Source organism: Atractosteus spatula, chromosome 16 (assembly GCF_055471065.1).
Source record: "Atractosteus spatula isolate fAtrSpa1 chromosome 16, fAtrSpa1.hap1, whole genome shotgun sequence".
Classification (NCBI taxonomy): domain Eukaryota; kingdom Metazoa; phylum Chordata; class Actinopteri; order Semionotiformes; family Lepisosteidae; genus Atractosteus; species Atractosteus spatula.
Genome location: NC_142721.1, coordinates 13,628,155 through 13,647,484, shown reverse-complemented (window position 1 = coordinate 13,647,484; position 19,330 = coordinate 13,628,155). Strand labels below are relative to the sequence as shown.

At 48.7% G+C, this 19,330-nt stretch overlaps 3 protein-coding genes across 9 annotated transcripts in view; 2 read left to right on the top strand and 1 right to left on the bottom strand.

The window, feature by feature from the left end:
• Window positions 1-1,068: 1,068 nt before the first annotated feature.
• On the top strand, window positions 1,069-8,591 carry kbtbd4 (kelch repeat and BTB (POZ) domain containing 4). The gene is made up of 5 exons (XM_088935099.1): window positions 1,069-1,232; window positions 2,719-3,223; window positions 4,340-4,481; window positions 4,935-5,041; window positions 5,231-8,591. Exons 2-5 carry the CDS (start codon window positions 2,759-2,761, stop codon window positions 6,089-6,091), a joined length of 1,575 nt encoding a protein of 524 aa, XP_088791225.1. The 5' UTR covers window positions 1,069-1,232; window positions 2,719-2,758; the 3' UTR covers window positions 6,092-8,591.
• Window positions 8,592-9,347: 756 nt separating this feature from the next.
• On the bottom strand, window positions 9,348-15,790 carry ptpmt1 (protein tyrosine phosphatase mitochondrial 1). The gene is made up of 4 exons (XM_088935100.1): window positions 15,504-15,790; window positions 13,979-14,059; window positions 12,577-12,768; window positions 9,348-10,791 (listed from the first exon to the last, which is right to left on the bottom strand). The coding sequence occupies exons 1-4, from the start codon at window positions 15,648-15,650 to the stop codon at window positions 10,660-10,662; spliced, it is 552 nt and encodes a 183-aa protein (XP_088791226.1). The 5' UTR covers window positions 15,651-15,790; the 3' UTR covers window positions 9,348-10,659.
• Window positions 15,791-17,277: 1,487 nt separating this feature from the next.
• celf1 (cugbp, Elav-like family member 1) overlaps window positions 17,278-19,330 on the top strand; it is a 56,987-nt gene continuing 54,934 nt past the window's right edge. For 5 of the 7 annotated variants that reach the window (XM_088934616.1, XM_088934614.1, XM_088934611.1 and 2 more), the window contains exon 1: window positions 17,491-17,654. The gene's annotated coding sequence lies outside the window, so the exon portion shown is untranslated. Of the gene's footprint in view, window positions 17,655-19,330 lie in introns of all 7 variants that reach the window. The other 2 variants (XM_088934615.1, XM_088934617.1) reach the window with 2 other exon arrangements.

Genomic DNA, 19,330 nt, shown 5'->3' with positions numbered 1-19,330 from the left:
TCCCCAAGGCTGTCCGCGAGAAGGAAGTGACGTTCAAAATCACGCCGAACTATAGTACCGGCCATGTTGGCTCAATAGTTTCCTATGGTTTTATTTAAGCTGAGCCAATAATTCTTGAAAACGAGTAACAGCACAAACAACCAATAAAACAAATGGAATATTTATTAAATATGTATATAACATTTTTTCCTGTATACAGTTTGAAAAGAAAGCAGTAAACAAATACATTTTACTTTTAATTTGCTTGAATACATTGTGATCTTGTGCATTTCCTGGTTATTTGCGTTATTCTGTAACTGTATTACAAAGACGCTGCAAAGAAAATTCAAAATGATCTAAGCCAACAACTCACCATGGGCCAAACACCTGGCACATGACATTTAAAGCAGACAAATGATAGCAGATACGTAAAACGTACAAACTATCTGCCAAATAATCTACTGGACAGGTTAGATAGACTAAATGGTCTCCATTATCTTTAACTTATCTTTCGTTCTTAAGATGAGAAACACTGAAGAGAACAATGAAAACGCCTTACACGTTTATGTTGATACATAATTTCTATCTCCCAGAAGTTAAGGAAACAGAAATATGTAGGCTATATAGTTAAAAATTTAGAGTTTAAACAAGAGATGTTAGAATTGTACAATGTGCTAATATATCTCATTTAGAACACTATATACACATTACAAAAAATACACTGTTGCTCTGGTAGGAGAAAAGAAACACAACGTTTCGGCTGTGGAGCCTTCTATGGGTGTGTTTCATTTACAACAGTCGATATCCCGGCTTCCTTCAAGAAAGTATCCCGCTAACTAAACGGCATCTAGTTTCATTGTGGCTTTGGGTTATTGCAAGTGATTTTTCGCTGCCATTCTAAGGACCTTCAACTCCCCCCCAAATTATCTTTACTCTATTGCATTGCGGTAGAGAAAACAAACTGCGTTCGGTCTCTTAGCATTTGACGTCTGCCAAGTGGAATCTGCTGAATTGTGAAGCCGTGTGATCCGTTTCCAGCCGGACTCCTTGGAGTGTTGCACACAGCCGGAAAGGGGTCCTCACGGTTTTCCCTTCCGTGGTGTTGCTGGTGCTTGATGTGTTTGTGGGCAGTCCCTCTTTTCGAGTTCCAAAACAATTACAGACAACAAAAAATTCAGGCATTGGTGTCATAAATAGCTGCACAGTAATTAAGATTAAGAAAACTTCAGGGTTGGAGGTTTGGGAAAGTACAGGTAAATCTTGCAGATTTTGGTTGAACTTCAGAATAAATGCTCGCAGATGATGTGTGTATGTGATAAACCCTGTTGCAGCATCAAATTGACAAATTGACACATCTCACAAGCTGTTCAATAAAGAAAAAGGACGTTAATAATTAATGACGCTTGTATCTCGCATAATAAGATTCTCATTATTAACGTCTCACCCGCTAAAATCGTGGTGCCCGTGTTGAAGAAAATCGCTCTAGTCAAAAGCAAAGATTAAAAGATGAATTTCTGATCATGTTTAGCTACGTTTCAATATACCTTTGCACTGTTCATCTGCTATTTCAATGCGATCTGTTGCAATAATGAAAGCGATTGAAGCTAAACTGAAAATGGCATACATGTATGTGTATTTTTTAACAAAGTCTCGTCGTTAAGAAAAGCGTTTCCCAACGAACGCAGTGTTCCTGAGGCCTAATTTGTTGTTGCGTATGTCGTTATGCACCTTTACGAGAGCGCTGAGTTTCTCGAGTTTTTGTGTGTTTTGCTCACGAGCTACCGGGCCCAAGAAGCCGGTTTTGAGACCTACTTTAATGTTATTTACTGAAAATTGACGGTTATGTTATGCTCTCTATGGCCAAGTCCCGGAGAGCAAAGCAGTGCAGCTTGTTTCTTGTAGAAAAATGCTTTAATGGAGGGACTAACCAATTAATATGCAAATCTAGTCATTGAAAACTTGGAATGCACTGTAAACCAGATATCTAAGTAAAACAGGATATTGCATTAGTTGTTTTAACGTTGACATTGTAGAATGGCATTGTTCTACACAGTGCAGTGTTTTGGATTCATGGAAAAAATAACCAAATAGCATTGTATTCATTTTACAAATTGTTTATTTCACGAAGTTACTCGTTACCAATAGTGGGCCGTACGATCTCCTTAACTGTGACATGGTGGTTAGCATAGTTTCCTGGGCTCGACTCTGCCTTGGACAGCCTGTGAGTGTGGAATTTGCATGTTGTCCCCATATTTGTGTGTGTGTTTTTTTAACAGGTTTCCGGTTTCCCCCCTCACCACCGCCTGAAGATGTGTACATCGAGTTTGACAGGATTGGCTACACGAAAGTGTGCCTTTCCAGACAGTCTCTGGGGCCTGTGCTCCGTGCAGCCCGTACAGATATCCTCCTCTTTTTTTCCGTGACAATCCTGATGTCATTCATTTACTCAACTGAACCACTGGCTAGTAAATTATGTTACAGTAAGAACAGGGAACTTGGGATATTACAAAATCTTTAAATATTTAATCTGGAAAGTGACATAGTTGCTAAAATATTTAGGAATGTCTAAGGATTTAATACCGGGTTAAATAGTTAGAAATGCCTGGTTTCACGTTCTTACTGCGACGTGCATGTTCTGATAAAAGGTAGCGGCGACGGGGGGCGATGCCCTGACTAATATTAGGGACACACAGGTTGCTGCAATGCCATAAGACTCTAAAACTGTTTATTGTGCGTCAGGTGGTCCAGTCCGTGGTCTGTTGCTTTGTTGGCCGATGACATGGAGTCCTGTGAGGATACAGGGGTGCTGAATGTCGGAGGCCCGCTGGGAGAAGAGAATTATTTCCTGGGCTACACCTTCACGGATCGCTCGCACTCCAGCCGCGTGGTGAAAAGCATCATGGACCTGTGCCTGGAGGACGGGCTCTTCGCGGATGTCACCGTCGTGGTGGACGGCAAGGAGTTCCAGCTGCACCGCCTGGTCCTGTCGGCCCAGAGCTGCTTCTTCAGGTCCATGTTCACCTCCAACCTGAAGGAGGCGCACAACCGCAGCATCGAGCTGAAGGACGTCAGCGCCCCCGTCTTCCAGCTGCTGGTGGACTACATCTACCACGGCACCATCAAGCTGAGGGTGGAGGACCTGCAGGACACGTACGAGATGGCGGACATGTACCAGCTGACCGCGCTGTTTGAGGAGTGCTCGCGGTTCCTGTCCCGCACGGTGGACGTCAAGAACTGCCTGCAGGTGAGGAGAAGGACATCTCTGGGGTCTTTAAGCCAGTGGCGGCCAAGAGTCGGGCCTGGGGGGGGGGAGTTAGAATGAGTTTTCTCGCAGTCAGGAACTCTGTGATTGCCAAAGACGGGGGTGGAAGGAAATAGCACCGTCAGGTGCTAAAATAATTCAAGCGAGAAGGTGAACTCAGAGCCCAGATGAGATGGAAACCAGAAACCCTTGTTGCCCTTGAAGTTCAAGAGGCTAGTCTGGAATCTTTCACCAACGCTCTTCTGCCCATCGTGAAGGCCAGGGAGCTAGGAAGAGCTAGAAAGCCTGTTGCACTGTGGATCTCTTTGGCCCTCACTGGTAGAAACTCATGGTAAAAACCATAAGCATTCCTGTCCCAGTCTGCTGCAGGTCCTTATTCCAGCAAATCGTTAACTGGTTAATTAATCCATCTGGAGCAGCTGGGTGAATTTGTTTATTAATTGTCAGTTAAGTGAATAAAGGACTGGGCTCAGACTCCTGCGGTACCATGTCAAGACTATCTGGAGGGCTGAAGGGTCTCGTAGTTTTGATCAGCCTGAGCTCTTAATGACTTGTTTGCACCAATTAACTAAACTGGTCTTAATCCCCATTGTTTCCAGGTCTTCTACTATTGTGGATTTTAAACTGTAATACTGTAGTATTGTAGTGTTCAGGACTAGGCTCGAGTAGCACTGATTGAGCTGTCATATAGACATGGTCTAACGGATGACACCTGCTGGCCCGACGGGCTTATGGACAACCCAAAACAAACCGGCTAGCTTTACAGTGCCTCTCCACCTCTGGGGTATTTTACTCCTGGTCTGAGTCCCCCCTCAGAAAGATAATTCTTCAACTTAATGTCTCATCACTCCTTTCTCTTTTTCTCATTTGCAGAAAAATATATTACATTAATTGTGTTTCGCCCCATGGCAAAAGAAGTCCATAAGCTTAATAAAAGGTTTATCTCTTGAAGAATATGGATAATACCTGACAGGAATTTGACATGAGAGGCCAGGTCTAAAGAAGAAGCGTTCTCCTGTAAAGAACTTAGGAAAACGCTCAGCCTCTTGTGCCTTTGTGATTTTACGCTCGTATGTGTCATCTGTCTCCCGGCTGCAGGTGATGTGGCTGGCCGACCAGCACAGTGACCAAGAGCTGTACACCGCTGCCAAGCACTGCGCCAAGATCCACCTGGTGCAGCTCCACCAGACAGAGGAGTTCCTCAGCCTGCCCCTTCGCCTTCTCATGGACATAATTAAAGGTCGGTTTCCAGCGCCTCTGCTAGGGGGACTCCTGTGACTGTTCTTGTGTGTCAGCTGGCTGCAGTGTCCCAGGACGGAATGAGCACTGCAAGAAAACAACGTGAGCTGACCCATTTTACGGATGTGTCGCTACTAGCTTTTGGAGCTGTGGATGTTATGCATTCACATCTGAAAGCATCTCAGCAGTGTCACCAGCATGTGGTCTAGCAGTCACACCCGACTGCTGCAAAGGATCGGGTCAGTCAGATGTTTTTGTGTTTGGTGCCAGAAATAGAACCGCGAATTACTGGCAAGCAGATGCACTGGAAAAGTGCATGACGTACGGATGTCGGTTGCTAAATTAGAAAAGTTACTAACACCCTCGACTCTATGCGATTTTTGTGATGCGTGAGGTAGACAAAATTCACTGGCAAAGACGTGAGTTTTTCTTCTTTTTCTCTTCCTCCTTCTAGATGGAGTTCCAAGCTCCCAGAATCCAACAGCTGCAATCGATTCGTGGATAAACCACAACAAGGAAGAGAGGCAGGAGCACTCGGATGTTCTCCAGGACAGTCTTAAGGTACAGTGGACAATTTGTTTTGATCTGAAAAGAGGGCCACTTCAGGATCTGAAGTGAGAAGCGTGCGTTCGGCGTCTCGAGCGCAGGTTTCGACAGAGGCCGAGAGAGCAAGCCGTTGACGTGCTCCCCGGTCTGGCGGTTGGTGGGGGAGCACCGCGTGACTTCTGTTTCCTTGTCGCTGCGTTGCAGGAGATCGGCGAGAACGTGCACATCTACCTGATTGGGAAGGAGGACACCCGCACCCACTCCCTGGCCGTGTCCCTGCACTGCGACGAGGATGACGCCATCAGCGTCAGCGGGCAGAACAGCCTGTGCCACCAGATCACGGCGGCCTGCAAGCACGGCGGCGACCTCTACGTGGTGGGCGGGTCCATCCCCCGGCGCATGTGGAAGTGCAACATGCACACCATGGACTGGGAGCGCTGCGCCCCGCTGCCCCGCGACCGGCTGCAGCACACGCTGGTGTCCGTGCCGGGCGAGGACGCCATCTACTCCCTGGGCGGGAAGACGCTGCAGGACACCCTGTCCAACGCGGTCATCTACTACACCGTGCGGGACAACATGTGGACCGAGACCAACCCGCTGGACACCGCCGTGTCCGGGGCGGCCGGGGTCAACCTGGGCGGCACCATCTACCTGCTGGGCGGCGAGGAGAATGACATGGACTTCTTCACCAAGCCCTCGCGGCTCATCCAGTGCTTCGACACGGCCGCCCAGAAGTGCCACACCAAGCCCTACCTGCTGCCCTTCGCCGGCTGCATGCACGCCACGGCCCACAAGGACCTGATCTTCGTCGTGGCCGAGGGCGACTCCCTGGTGTGCTACAACCCCCTGCTGGACAGCTTCACGCGCCTGCGCTTCCCGGAGGTGTGGAGCTGCGTGCCCTCGCTCTGGAAGGTGGCCAGCTGCAATGGCTGCATCTACGTCTTCCGGGACAAGTGCAAGAAGGGCGACGCCAACACGCTCAAGTTCAACCCCGCCACCTCGGTGGTGTCCGTCATCAAGGGCATCAAGATCCTCCTGACGAACTGGCAGTTCGTTCTGGCCTGATCACCCCCCCCGTTCCTCCACCCCGTCCCCCGGCCCTCTCCGCTCCTCCCGGGAGAGGGCGCTGCGAGCCCTTCACTCTGCGAGCTCTCCGTCCCGCTGCCAAGGGAGAAGAAACCCCGTCCGGCTGACCGGGATAACCAGAGAGCTCGGATGTTTGGAGGAGCGCGGATCCGCCCCGGAGAGTCCCAGCTTTGTGATTCCGACGCCACGCGCAGCAGAGCGATTCCCACTCCGAGCTGCGGATGCTGAAACCCCACACTAAGAGCCTCGGCAGCTCTCGAAGACGAAAAATACGATTTCCCGCCGGCAGACGCTGACCGTCTTGCTCCTGTGGTCTGTGACCTGTCCGTTACCCATGAATTGTCTCGGGTGTTTTTTTTCTGTTTGATAATTCTTCTGTACGATAGCTTGGTTTGATATGTTTTGCCTTTGCCTGCATTTTCAAAGGTGTCTTTCGGCGTGTGGAATACTCTGATGCCACCTTAACGCCGCCATCACCTTGCACTGAACCGATAGTCGAGTATTTCACAGCTTCATTCCATGCAGACATGGAGTGACAGCCCTTCTTCATTCTCTCCCATTAATAATTCATGCGCAGCGCCAACTGCTGTTCCCTTCAAGGTGAAACAAACAGCTCATCAAAGGCAGAGAGCCTTTTGAAGCGATTCCTGGTGAAAGACCGGTGAAAGTGGATTGTGTTTTTGGACAAACTAATTTTATTGTTTGACCATCGTGCCACTGTAGAGAGTGAAAAGGTGTGGCTGGTGGGGTTGATACTCTTGTTGTGTTAATAGCATTTTTTGCTTTCCTGAATAATGAAGGCAAACCGATTCCACGTGCCATTTCATGCGCCAGTCCAAAAAACAAGAAATCAAGGCTAAAGCTCCAGGCCTCGCAGCCTGCCTCTGTCAAAGGATGGGAGATCCTCCATGCGGCAGGGTCAAGCAGAACCATGGCGAGGAGCTGGCTGGCGACCATCGCTGCAGATAGGAGGACTGTTTCTGCCGAGATTGTCTCATTTTCTGCTTCGCCTCTCTCGCGCTCACTTGGCAGTGGCAGGAGGAGCCTGTGGAAAGGAGGAGCGCTCCGGACACACAGAAGGCAATGTTCTTTCAGTTTAATAGCTTCTGTGAAGCTAGATGCCACCATCCACCCACGCAGACCGAGGAGACTTTTGTGTTTTTCCAAGAACGGCAGGATCTGGTGTTGCGCACGATACACAGAGCTGATTCTGAAGTACAGCTTGCCCCACTTTTCTACCATCGCTGGATCAAGCAGCTGTAGAGCTCGGTTGTAAAGAAACCAAGCCCGATCGACCAACAGAACCGAGGTTTTCTGTGCAGATGTATATGAGGAAGATATTTCCCTGTATGTAAATGTTTTTCTAAAATAGCTTTGCAACAAGTATCTATAAAAAAAAAACGCCGTATGTGACTTACTATTAAGTTTAACACTACTCGTGGTTTGAAATATCAGTTAGTTTTCCTGCTCTTCTTTACAACTTGAACCACACTTGAATATCCGATGTAGTAAAGGGTTCCTTTAATGCAGACTTTAGGAGATTCAGATGTTAAGGATATGTGAAGCAATGTACTTTTCAGAGGAGAAGCATAGACGCATTTAACAAACACTGAAACAACTTGTAAAAATAAGTTTTATTAGATTTATAAGAGATGTATAATATACAGGTTAAAAAACAAGGTTACAGCTGTTCATGACTCAGTGTTATTTTGAGAATGTGTTAACAAGCATGTTAAATACATTTAAGCTTTTTACAGCTTTTTGGTTATATTGCTTGTTCATGTTTAATTTGAAACGTTGATAGTCAGATAGGGCTGAAACAAGCTGAATAGTAGTAAGTGAGGGAGTGGAAGTGAGCTGTTGTTTTCACATAGGTGAAAGCTGACCACTGTTTCATGAAGCAGTTATTCAATGAAGGAGCCGCTGGAATTGGCATCAGGAAAGGCTGTTTTGCAGTTGTGAAAGTCCCATAAACAGACCATGACAGAAGTGTCAGAGAAATAGCCCCTAAGGTGAGAAGGCATATGCTTGGAAAACTAGAATCACTTGCTTAGCCATGGGAAATAACAATCTGTGTGACATTATCCCCCAGGAACGGAGAATAGAGAACCGTGTCTGGTCCTACAGGATTACTGCACATATTTCGCAACTTTATTCCTGCTTAAATTAAGATTCAGTCCTGTTACAGGTTCTCTTTTCCAACACTGTTCTCAACTGCTTCATGCATGTTCAGCTCAATCCATTGACTGTGGCAGTCGGATGTCAGCAGTCGGTAGGCAATGTGACAGTTCTGTCATCTGGCAGAGGCCTAGCCGACAAACTCCCATGAATAAAATGTCCTAATGTTAAGATCAGATCTGCATGTGTTGATTCCAGGAAACTGCATTTCCGAGCCTGTATGCTGCGGTCTGCCTTCAGGCATTAGCAGGAAAAGTCACATATGAGAAAAGTAAAAATTGAATAAAGGAAATATTGTGTACACAGGTATTAGTTTTGTGGAGTCACCCAAGTGTCATGTTGCGCATGAGACAGGGGCCAAGCTCTGGGGGTTGTGTGGCATGCAAGGTCAGTTGTAAAGTCTGACAGAGAAAAAAACAACGTCCGAGATCACCTGCGCAAGAGCTCCTTGTTTCACCAGGATAAGGCGACCGTGCACGTTCAAGCCAACGCGGACTCAACACTGACATAAGTTGTTTATAATTATTAGTAATGAGGTGCATGGGGCTGGGAAAGTGTAGACAAGGGTGTGACACAAAACCTTTATATTCAAGTCTGCCCTGGAACAGATGCCGAGAGACGCTGCTTTGAAAAGCTGGTTAGCGCCGTGCATCTCGGCAACACTGTCGAGCCCCATACAGGCAAGAGATGTTATGAATCCAAAGCCCTTCCACCAAAGTGGTACTTGACTTGGAAGTGGCACAGCCTCCTGGTAATTAGCCTTCGCAGCATTTCTGTTTAAAAAGCACTTTCATTGATGACACACTCACTTTTCTAGGCACAGCCGCCTTAAGCTGCGTCAAGTGGTGTTGCTGCTTCTTCGAGAGCAGGTCTCTTGATTTGTGTCCACATCAGATAAGCAGTCCTTTCACTGAAGGGGCCACACTTTTTCCCTACACCCAACACACAACCACGCTACAAGCAGCTCGTTTCACCCTCAAGACGATTCTAAAATGCAGCATATCGAAAAGACTGAGAAACTCGGCAGGGGCCAGCAGTCAAAACCGTTCACCCATGGTGAAAAGTAAGCTATTTATTTACATTCACAAATACAAGAGAACAATTGAGCCAGACACACAAATTAGGTTTTTATGTTTCATATCTTAACACTGTGCCTTAAAATGAGGTGCATGGTAACTAGATGCATTCAAAAGAAGTAAAGAAATAATATATACAGTAGAATCATTAAGGAACATCTTTCGTTAGGCATTTTATTTCTATTTTAATCTATTTTATTCAGATTGAATCTTCACTTAACCTTAAGAGAGCCCTTGGGTCATCACGGTTTGGGATTCACAGGAAAAAGAAAACATTGAGTGTCTGACTGAAGTTTTATAATAATTCCAACCTGCTGGAATGCACCAGGTTTCCAAAACATCATAATCGTGTTTTGGAGATAGTCATAAATCCCCTAGAATAACACTGGAGAGGACATGTGTCACTTGTTCCAATACAGAATGTTTTTCAAAGTACAGTACACTTCTGCTTTGTTTTGAGAAATCAAACAAGGAACTGAAAACACCAGTTACTGTCACTGGTAGATTTTATAATAAAGGGAACAGATCTGCAGATTCTTGCCAACAGGAGGTTTCAGTTGATAAATTAAGTAAAATTATAATAACGTTTATTTTTGAAGAAAGTTGGCCTGGACATCACTGGCAATCCTAAAACTCTTCAACAGAGACAGGTCTCTATACCTTCCAACAGACAGCAAGACAGCAATATTTTCGCTGCAAATTAAACAAAATTGCAGCTTGTGATGATGGGTTTTTAAAGAAACATTTGGAACAACACATTTCATTGGTTTCAGTGCAGTTCAAATGGTTTTATGCATTTACATACTGTGCAATACGTTCTTCTCACATTAAGCTTTAATTTCGAATGCTCTCCTATGGAATTCACATATCCAAAACACTGCAAAGTTTCCTCGTAAAATGTAGGCTTGAGTGGTGGCACAGTTGTGCAGTGTTTAGCTCTGCTGCCTGGCAGCACTGGGGTCCCGGGTTCAATTCCAGACCTGGGGTGCTGTATGTTTGGAGCTTGTATGTTCTCCCTGCGTTTTGATGGGTTTCCAATGGGTGCTCTGGTTTCCTCTCCCATTCTTAAGAGATAATGGTAGGCTAAGTGGCTTCTGGGTAAAGTGGTCCTGCTGCAAGTCTGTCTGTGTCTGGGTGTACCCTGCAGTGGACTGGTGTCACCCTCCGAGGGGTATCCTGCCTCGTGCCCAGTGCTTCCCAGGATGGGCTCCTGCCCGCCGTGACCCTGCATTGGATACGCGGTCATCTAAATCGATGCGATTCAGGCTGGATCATCGACTGCTCCCTCTCCCGTCAGCTGGAATCCTGTGCGCAAACCTGCCGATGGTACTGGTGCAGCACCTCCATCTGCGCGGCGCGGACAAGGATGTGAGGGCGTACCGAGGCCAGGGCCCTGCACGCCTCCTCGGGGCTCCAGCAGTGCAGCTGGACACAGAGAGAGACAGCAGAGCTCAGTCAGACACAAAGAGAAGACATCAGAGCCCCATCAGACACAAAGAGAAGACAGCCGAGCCCCGTCAGACACAAGAGAGACAGCAGAGCTCAGTCAGACACAAGAGAGACAGCAGAGCTCAGTCAGACACAAAGAGAAGACAGCTGAGCCCCGTCAGACACAAGAGAAGACAGCTGAGCCCCGTCAGACACAAAGAGAAGACAGCAGAGCCCCATCAGACACAAAGAGAAGACAGCAGAGCCCCATCAGACACAAGAGAGACAGCAGAGCTCAGTCAGACACAATGAGAAGACATCAGAGCCCCGTCAGACACAAAGAGAAGACAGCCGAGCCCCGTCAGACACAAGAGAGACAGCAGAGCTCAGTCAGACACAAAGAGAAGACATCAGAGCCCCATCAGACACAAAGAGAAGACATCAGAGCCCCGTCAGACACAAAGAGAAGACAGCCGAGCCCCGTCAGACACAAAGAGAAGACAGCCGAGCCCCGTCAGACACAAAGAGAAGACAGCAGAGCCCCGTCAGACACAAACAGAAGACAGCAGAGCCCCGTCAGACACAAACAGAAGACAGCAGAGCCCCGTCAGACACAAACAGAAGGCAGCAGAGCCCCGTCAGACACAAACAGAAGGCAGCAGAGCCCCGTCAGACACAAGAGAGACAGCAGAGCTCAGTCAGACACAAAGAGAAGACATCAGAGCCCCATCAGACACAAAGAGAAGACATCAGAGCCCCGTCAGACACAAAGAGAAGACAGCCGAGCCCCGTCAGACACAAAGAGAAGACAGCCGAGCCCCGTCAGACACAAACAGAAGACAGCAGAGCCCCGTCAGACACAAACAGAAGACAGCAGAGCCCCGTCAGACACAAACAGAAGGCAGCAGAGCCCCGTCAGACACAAACAGAAGGCAGCAGAGCCCCGTCAGACATCTCTCCAGCTACAGGAGCAGTCCTGGGAGAACACTAACATGCACCGATCGGCACCAGCCAGGACACATCAGATTCCACTCTGCGTGGCCAGGATCCTTCTGCTGTAGCAGTTGATGGCTTACAGATAAAGAGGAATCAGCTTCAGTGTTTAAAGATATTTTTTCCCCCACTCTTGTGAAAAATGTGTGGCGAGTCATTAATTATAGACAGAAGTTTTTTGCGTTCAACATAAAGACTTCAGTTACACCTCAGAGAAAACCTACCCCAAAAAAGAAAGCAACAATACAACATGTAATATATCTTTCAGTTTATATTTTACCCTTTGTTCTTAGACAGATAATGGTACGTACACAAGATACTGCTCTACTGTGCTTGAAGATGGAATATCCCTCATATACAATAAGGTGGTTAATTCAATATCAGGATATTGCATGTAATTAGCATTTTAATCCCAATGCACTTTAAATGCTGAAGGGGACCCAGTTCATCCACCCTTGACGTGCAGCTGGACCTGCTGTCCCATTGCGCTGCAGGTCAGGTGGAGTATTGAGAAACATCCTGTAGGACTGAGCAAGCCCAAAGTGGAACTGAACGACTGCCCTGGGGTTAGCAATCCCACTATTAACACCAGTGACATAGGCCCTTTAATAACCCAGCGGCCAGGACCCATGGTTTAATGTTTCATCCCGAGGGATTCCAAGTCAATCCACAGGAATAACGATCATATGACTTTATCTCTCTCTCTATCTCTCTCTTTAAGGTGGGAATCGACGTCTGGGTCCTTTTCTAACGATGGCTCACTTGCCTCGCGCGCCTCCCTCGACCTACCCGGATCAGATACGCGGCCACCATGGTAGCGCTGCGCGACCTCCCGGCCTTGCAGTGCACGTAGACGCTGGCCCCCCGCTCGCGGTGCCGCAGCGCGAACTCCACCCCCCTGCGCAGGTCCTCCAGGCTGGGCACCCCGGTCAGGTCCACCGTGCTGAGCCGCAGCTGCTCCACTCCTGCCGCCCTCCAGTCCTGCGGCGGAACAGACAGGCGGGGCGCCCCCCCGGCATTGGCGTGAGCATCATCCATCAGCACTCTCACCCAGCTACTGTGGTTAATGCGTTCAGTTCAATTCAAGCTGTACTGTCCCCTGGCAGGAGCCCGACGCTACATCCACCCATCCGTCTTCCGACTGCTTTATCCAGTACTGGGTCGCAGGGAAGCCGGAGTCTGTCCCGGCAAGCAACAGGCACAAGGCAGGATACACCCTGGGCGGGACGTCAGTCCATCGCAGAGCAGACCCACACACGGACACCAAAACAGACGCACGCACACCTGGGCCAGTTTCCCCAGAAGCCAGCATGTCTCTGAAACAATGGGAGGACGCACAAGCTCCACGCAGAGGGAACCCCAGCGCTCTGAGGCAGCGATGCTAAAGACAGCGCCACCGTGCCCACCTCAAACACAACAATACAACAGGAACAGACAGTCTTTGCTGGTTCCACCGTACCACGGCCCTTCAGGAGATAAAGAGGGTTTCGTTGTTTCGGAGTGAGAAGGCAGAGGGGCTGAAAGATGTCACGAGTCTTGTGCCACTACTACTACACCTGGGGACACAAAGACATTCTATAGAACCCTCTGCTTGTAGAGGGGAATTCTGTCTACCTTCACGTAGCTGAGTTTCTTAAACAAAACTGCTGGTGTATGTAGCACCTAATCATAGCTTTGCCATGCATTATCATGGCTTCTCTACTGCATCCCACAGTCCGTATCAAGCCTTGCGGTAGCTCCACGACGCTCTGCAATTTCCGTGAACCCTGCTGCACCCTGTTTTCAAATTAATACAACAGTAATTTTGATCTTGATCTGTGTTCATTTGTCCTCCCTAAAAGGCAGGCCCTATCCAGGTTATACAAGCAGCGCAGCCTGTGTCCAGTACATTACAGTCCCTGCAGGTATTTGTAAGGACCAGAGCCATTCCCCATTTCGGGTGACACCTGCACACCCCCACACCTGACACTGGAGGACCTGAGAGAGCAGGGTGTGAGCCTGTGCCTTCCCGCAGCCCGAGGAGGGCAAAACCTCAGAGCACATGAGTGAGAAGGACCCTGCTCTCTGCCGGTCTTCTTGTGCGAGAAAGACGCCGTTAAAAATAAATAAACTACGAGTCTCCAAGGATACCGGTTTCGAGCGTCAGAGCTCCTTCTGTTAGCAGCAGACAGGCCGGCTGTGATCTCCTCACCTCAGCCGAGTTGCAGAAGTATTTGGTTTCATATTCCTCGTTCATGGTGATCACCCCTCTCACGTTCTGTTCCCGGACCAGCTGCAACACAGAGCGCGCAGAAGGTGAGCAGCGCGGGGGCGACGAGTCCACAGGCCATTCGATGACACAGAAACTGAAGTAGCGTAACTATATCTGCACGTGTACCGTTCTTCTACATCATACGGCTTGTAACTACCGTCCATCCACCATACAAATAAACAAACTAAAGTGGTATTACCTGTATTTCCTCAACAGAAAAAATAAAAGCAGCTATTTTTACATTTTTTAAACATTTAAATAAGGCGAAATGCTCAATTATCCGTCCATCCATTTTCAAAGTGATTCGTCCAATTCGGGGTCATGGGGGAGCCAGAGTCTATCCTGGCAAGCAAAGGGTGCAAGGGGCAGGATAAACTCTGCACACACACCGGGTAGATGGACTCAAGGGCAACTGGCCTAGCAGTCTGTCTTTGAACTGCTGGGGGAAATCAGACCACCGGAGGAAACTCATGGGGAGAACATGCAAACTCCACACAGATAGCACCCCAGGAATTGAACCCAGGGCCCCAGCTCTGCGAAGCAGCAACGGTAACCACTGCGCCACATTTCTGCTCTGTAACGGTCTGCATGGATGTTAATTTATCTGAGGCCTTTATTCAATGTGACTGAGAATTGTAAAAATTAAAATACAGCAAAAAGCATTGTGTATCATGCAGAAAAGGCTAAGGATTTGTCAATGCAAGAGCATAGCAGTTATACCAAACACAGTGAAGAATTACAGAACATAAAAGTACAGTTATACAGCAGACAAGTGTGTCAGCCACATTTGAAATGGATTTGAGATTGGCTCAGATACCCAGGTGAAAACATGTAATCGCTTTATCATTTCAGACTCACAAATGATACAATTTGGACAGCATTTTATAGAAAAGATATTGCCATTTTGGAATCCGTGCAGAGAAGGGCAACGAGAGACATTCTGGAGCCAAGCTGAAGGGACTGAGTCTCTTTAGTCAGAAGAGTGTCACTGTGTAACAGGGCATTCTACAGAAATGTGCCTATACTGTGCAATGTCTGAGGGGTATAAGACCCTCGTCGTCCGTCTCTGCCATCAAAAACACATTCCTTCAAGTTTTCCCAGGTTTTCCTAAAAACTTCTTTCTTAACATTTTATTTCTGACGGCGGACTAGCGATTTGTTAGCTTCCCTACATAGCGCTTCGAGATATCGTCACAGGTACCCCCCCCCTTATAAGAATCCATTTTATTTGTATATAGCGCCTTTCAATGCAGCGCATTCTCACGGCTCTGTATTAAAAAACACGTGCAAGAACATGTCGCGTTGTGTTTTACACACACACACACTCGATTGCAGCGAACTGTTTTACGATATTTCACCGCGGTGTCGAAAATCCAATTGAGTTTATTCTCCCAACCCCCACCACCACCACCCCCCCAGCTCGGCAAATCCAAAACTTCCGTGTGCACGGAGCTCAACACGTCACCTCGTCCGTCATCCACCTGAACGGCAGCGCTCCAAGCACGACCGTGTGATCCACCCTGTCGAACCAGCGCCTGGGCGAGATCTTCTCCATGCACACGTTGTAGGCCAGGGTGGGGTAGAAGAGTATTCTCGCTAACACCCCTGCCATCGCCGCCGGTTTCCGCGTCCCTTCCCTCTCTAGCTGGACGCCCAGGGAATAACTTTCAAAACGCACGACCCCCCGCCTCTCCCCTCCATTTAATTCAGACCGGCCAGGGAGAGAGACGCGCACTCCTGCCGTCAGACCCGTTCGGTACTGTCCGTGCGCCCCCTAGCGGCCCGGAAGACCCGATTCACGCTCAACCCGCCGCCTGGGCGACCCAGTTTCAAGAAAGTTCTGTTCGCCAGGAGGACCCACGCTGTGTTAAAGCCCCCAGACCCGCCGGAAGTCTGTTGCTTTCATTTAATTTGATTTTCACAAACGTAGCTTGTAAATGATAAAGCGTTTAAGGCGATAGGTGACACTTACACACTCCTGGGACTTGGGCAAAACTTTGCTTTGCCATAAAAGGGATGAACCCATACCTGTTGTTTTCTAATTGAAGATTATCGGTATTGATCCCCTACTGTCGCGGTCCTGCGTTTCTAAGGGATGGCCGCTCGACTTCTGAGAGGCAGTAAATCTTGTCTTCAGATAAGGCCGACATGTTAACGAGTCTGAACGGTTTTAAAACGCCGAATACCAAAATTAAATTGGTTTTTTTTTGTAATAGGAAGCCTTTGTAAATTATAGATACACATAGGATCCCGACGCCTAAACCCCCCCCCAAGATTAGGGAAAGAAAAATCGAACATAATTTAATCAAATATTCGGTACACTGTTGCAGTCCACAATAGATTCGTGTTTTCTGATTTGTTCATTCCAGGGGGGTAGAAATGTAGGGATAACTGTTGATGTGCTTGTATAACCTTAACACGATTAAATTACGCTCGATTCCACGGAAGCTGAGATACGGGTCCCCGTGTTATCAACACGCGCCTTCCCAGTTTTGACCATATAAGTACAAAGATCCCCCCAAAGGCTATGCGCACAGACACAACGGGGGAGGGAAAAAAAGCAAATATCTTCGTCCTAACGCGGAGTTTACCGTGATCGTGGTGCCCAACAGTTCAGATTTCCCTACAGTATTTGAAAATGAACACCGGCATTAGTTACAGGAGTTCTTGGCAAACCTGTGTTTGGGTTTGCTTGCATTGGGACCGTCTTGCACAAGGAGGAGCCATCGGGAGAGACCAGTTTGGATCCACTGCACTAACACGATCCCGTGTTAAAAGACTAGGATTGGGATTATAGTGACCGTGGATCAATAACTGCAAGTCTGGGCCCCTGTGCATATATATACACACACACACACCCGGCAGCACGTCCTGCGCTTATCGGCTGTCACGTGCGGCCACTTCAGAACTAGAACCCGCAGCTCCAGGAACAGCGCCGCGCGCCGTGGACCGCACCATCTCGCGCGAAGGAACAACACTGACCGCGTCCGCAATAATCACCCAGCAGAGACCCGGGCGAAAGCGTGGCGAGACCGGCCCCGACCCACGTTTCACCTTTCAAGAAATAGAATAAAAAAAAAAACAACAACCAGAAGGAAAGAGGCAGAAACAAAAGTTTGTAAAAAGTTACAGTCCAAACACCACTCCCCCCCCATCAATCCCCCGCGCCCCCCTCCCCTCCGGTATGTATGGCTCGTACCAAATCCTCACATGGAAAGGGGGGGGGGGTCAGGTAGTTTGGTTGTTATTGGCATACGAAAAAACATCTTGGGAAAACCTAGCCAGGGACACGCTGTTGCCCTTAAATTACCGAAGGGCACGAAATAATGCCCATGGACAGCTGCTATCGCACAAAGAGCAGCGCTTATCTCGTTAAATCTTGGACTTGGCTCCACCTCCTCTCCCCCCTCCTTCAGGGGCGGTGGTAAATGCAGGAAAGGCAGCCATTTTGCAGAGTCCGCTTGGTGGACAGTATAGGCTAAGGTGGGTTTTGCCGTAGAAGGAATTTTTTTAGTAGAATTATATAACAACAATAAAACTCAATAAAATAATCCTGTAGGAGACCGATATTTTGTTACCTTGAAAACCGGATCCTCGCTGCATCGTCGTGTGGGAGGTACGTATGTGCTTTTTTAAAAAAAACAGGAGAATGTGCGATTTTGTGGATTGCAAAATATCAGCTAAGTTAGCTGTAATAACCACAACAGTGCCTGGGGTTTTGTTTTGTCCTAATCTTAAAATGGCAGGTCATATAGCGGGTTATTCCCTTTCTTAGTTTCTGATATACGGCTAACTACACTCGCGGCGTGGAAGGGAGGTTTGCGGAGCGCGTTTCTAACTAGCCATCTTTGAAACTGGTGTGGCGAGCTAGCTGTCTTTATTTGACCCATTACTCTCGGTGAGAACGACTTGTCATCGTCGGTTTCGGCCCGGGCACACGGTGTCCCTGGCTGTTAGCAGGCTAGAAAAACACCTTGGGCGAAAACCGTGTTTGCGGCTGCTCTCCCGGCGCGTTGCAACTCGGCGCTGGAGGTGTCGAGATCGACCAGAACGGTTGTTGTTTTTTTAAAATATAATATAAACAGGTAATGCAAAATGTAAATCGTCTGCACGCCAGCTTGGATTAACTTGATGTTGAAATGGATTACGTAATATTGGAAGTGTTTTTTTTTTCGTACCCCTTTTACAGAGACACTCGAGCTATGCAGGGTCGGGTTGAAAATGTTCGCTTCAAACTTGCCTCCCACCCCCCACCTTCCAGTTAATGTGAGTGGACGGCGTGAGTGTGGGACGTGAATATGTTCCTTTCCCCCCCGTGGTCGGACGTTGTATCGAAATGCAGTCTTGGAGACCCAAGTTATCACATGAGCGTGTCTTGTAAGTGGGGGGGGGGGGTGTAGCTTGTAATTTCTCGTCACTGCAAACGGGCCTTGTGTCAACAGCAAACCCTCGTGGGTGTGAGATCTCAGATCTCAGAAACGTGCGGCTTGACCGTGTAACATCTGCACGACTGCTCGGCGCGTCGCTCCGTTAGCTCCGTGTCTGACTTTCCGGCGGTGGGGTTGGTTTGCCCTCATCTGTAAGCACCCCCCAGGCATCGGGAAGCCGGCCGGGCTCCGTGCGTCTTCAGGTGGCTTTTTGCGTGGCGCTGCGTGAAGATCTGGCCGCGCGTGTCGCCGTGGGGGACGCGCAAGCCTGGCGCGTCCCGTGTGTCGGTCTCGGGTTTGAGGACGTTCACCGACTTTTGCGCCTGCACGCCCCCGTAGTTTGTATTTCTTTGTGTGTACGTGCGGGTGTGGATGTGTTTCCCCCCCCCGTTCGCGAAGTCCGTGTCGGCTCCCGATGCACCGCCGCGTGTCCTTGTCTTTATCTGCCGCCGCCCCGCCGGGTCCCCTCGCGCGGAAGTGCGCAGCCCAGCCGGAGTGGTCGAGCAGGGTGCTCGTCAGGAGGGGCTCTGCAAAGCCCCCCGCCCCACCGCCTGCCCCTGCTCTTCCTCTTAGCGCGAAGACCTGACGTGCAAACGTGCAAGGTAGACACCCCACTTTCCGCGGCGGATCCCCCTGATTCCTTGACTCCTGGGGGAGAGTAGCGATTGAAGAAGGCAGCGCACCAGATGTTCCCGTCTGAGTCACGAGGTTGCCCTGCGCCTGGTTTTACCTGCTTGCAGTGCCCGTGTTTGTGTACCGACACCTGCAAAGCATTACACGCCCTCTGGATTACTGCGCGCGGTGCTGTAAGGCACGGGGCTGTTTTTAATTTAATGCCCCGAGTCTGTCCAAATAATTCCTGACT

What these genes read in the sequence shown, in the direction of transcription:
- kbtbd4 (XM_088935099.1), top strand. Translation starts at nt 2,759, where the DNA reads ATGGAGTCCTGTGAGGATACAGGGGTGCTGAATGTCGGAGGCCCGCTG. An exon ending in ACGTCAAGAACTGCCTGCAG is followed by an intron (nt 3,224 to 4,339) that starts GTGAGGAGAAGG and finishes TCCCGGCTGCAG; the next exon opens with GTGATGTGGCTGGCCGACCA. An exon ending in TTCTCCAGGACAGTCTTAAG is followed by an intron (nt 5,042 to 5,230) that starts GTACAGTGGACA and finishes GCTGCGTTGCAG; the next exon opens with GAGATCGGCGAGAACGTGCA.
- ptpmt1 (XM_088935100.1), bottom strand. Translation starts at nt 15,650, where the DNA reads ATGGCAGGGGTGTTAGCGAGAATACTCTTCTACCCCACCCTGGCCTAC. An exon ending in ACTTCTGCAACTCGGCTGAG is followed by an intron (nt 12,769 to 13,978) that starts GTGAGGAGATCA and finishes GTTCCGCCGCAG; the next exon opens with GACTGGAGGGCGGCAGGAGT. An exon ending in TGGCCGCGTATCTGATCCGG is followed by an intron (nt 10,792 to 12,576) that starts GTAGGTCGAGGG and finishes CTCTGTGTCCAG; the next exon opens with CTGCACTGCTGGAGCCCCGA.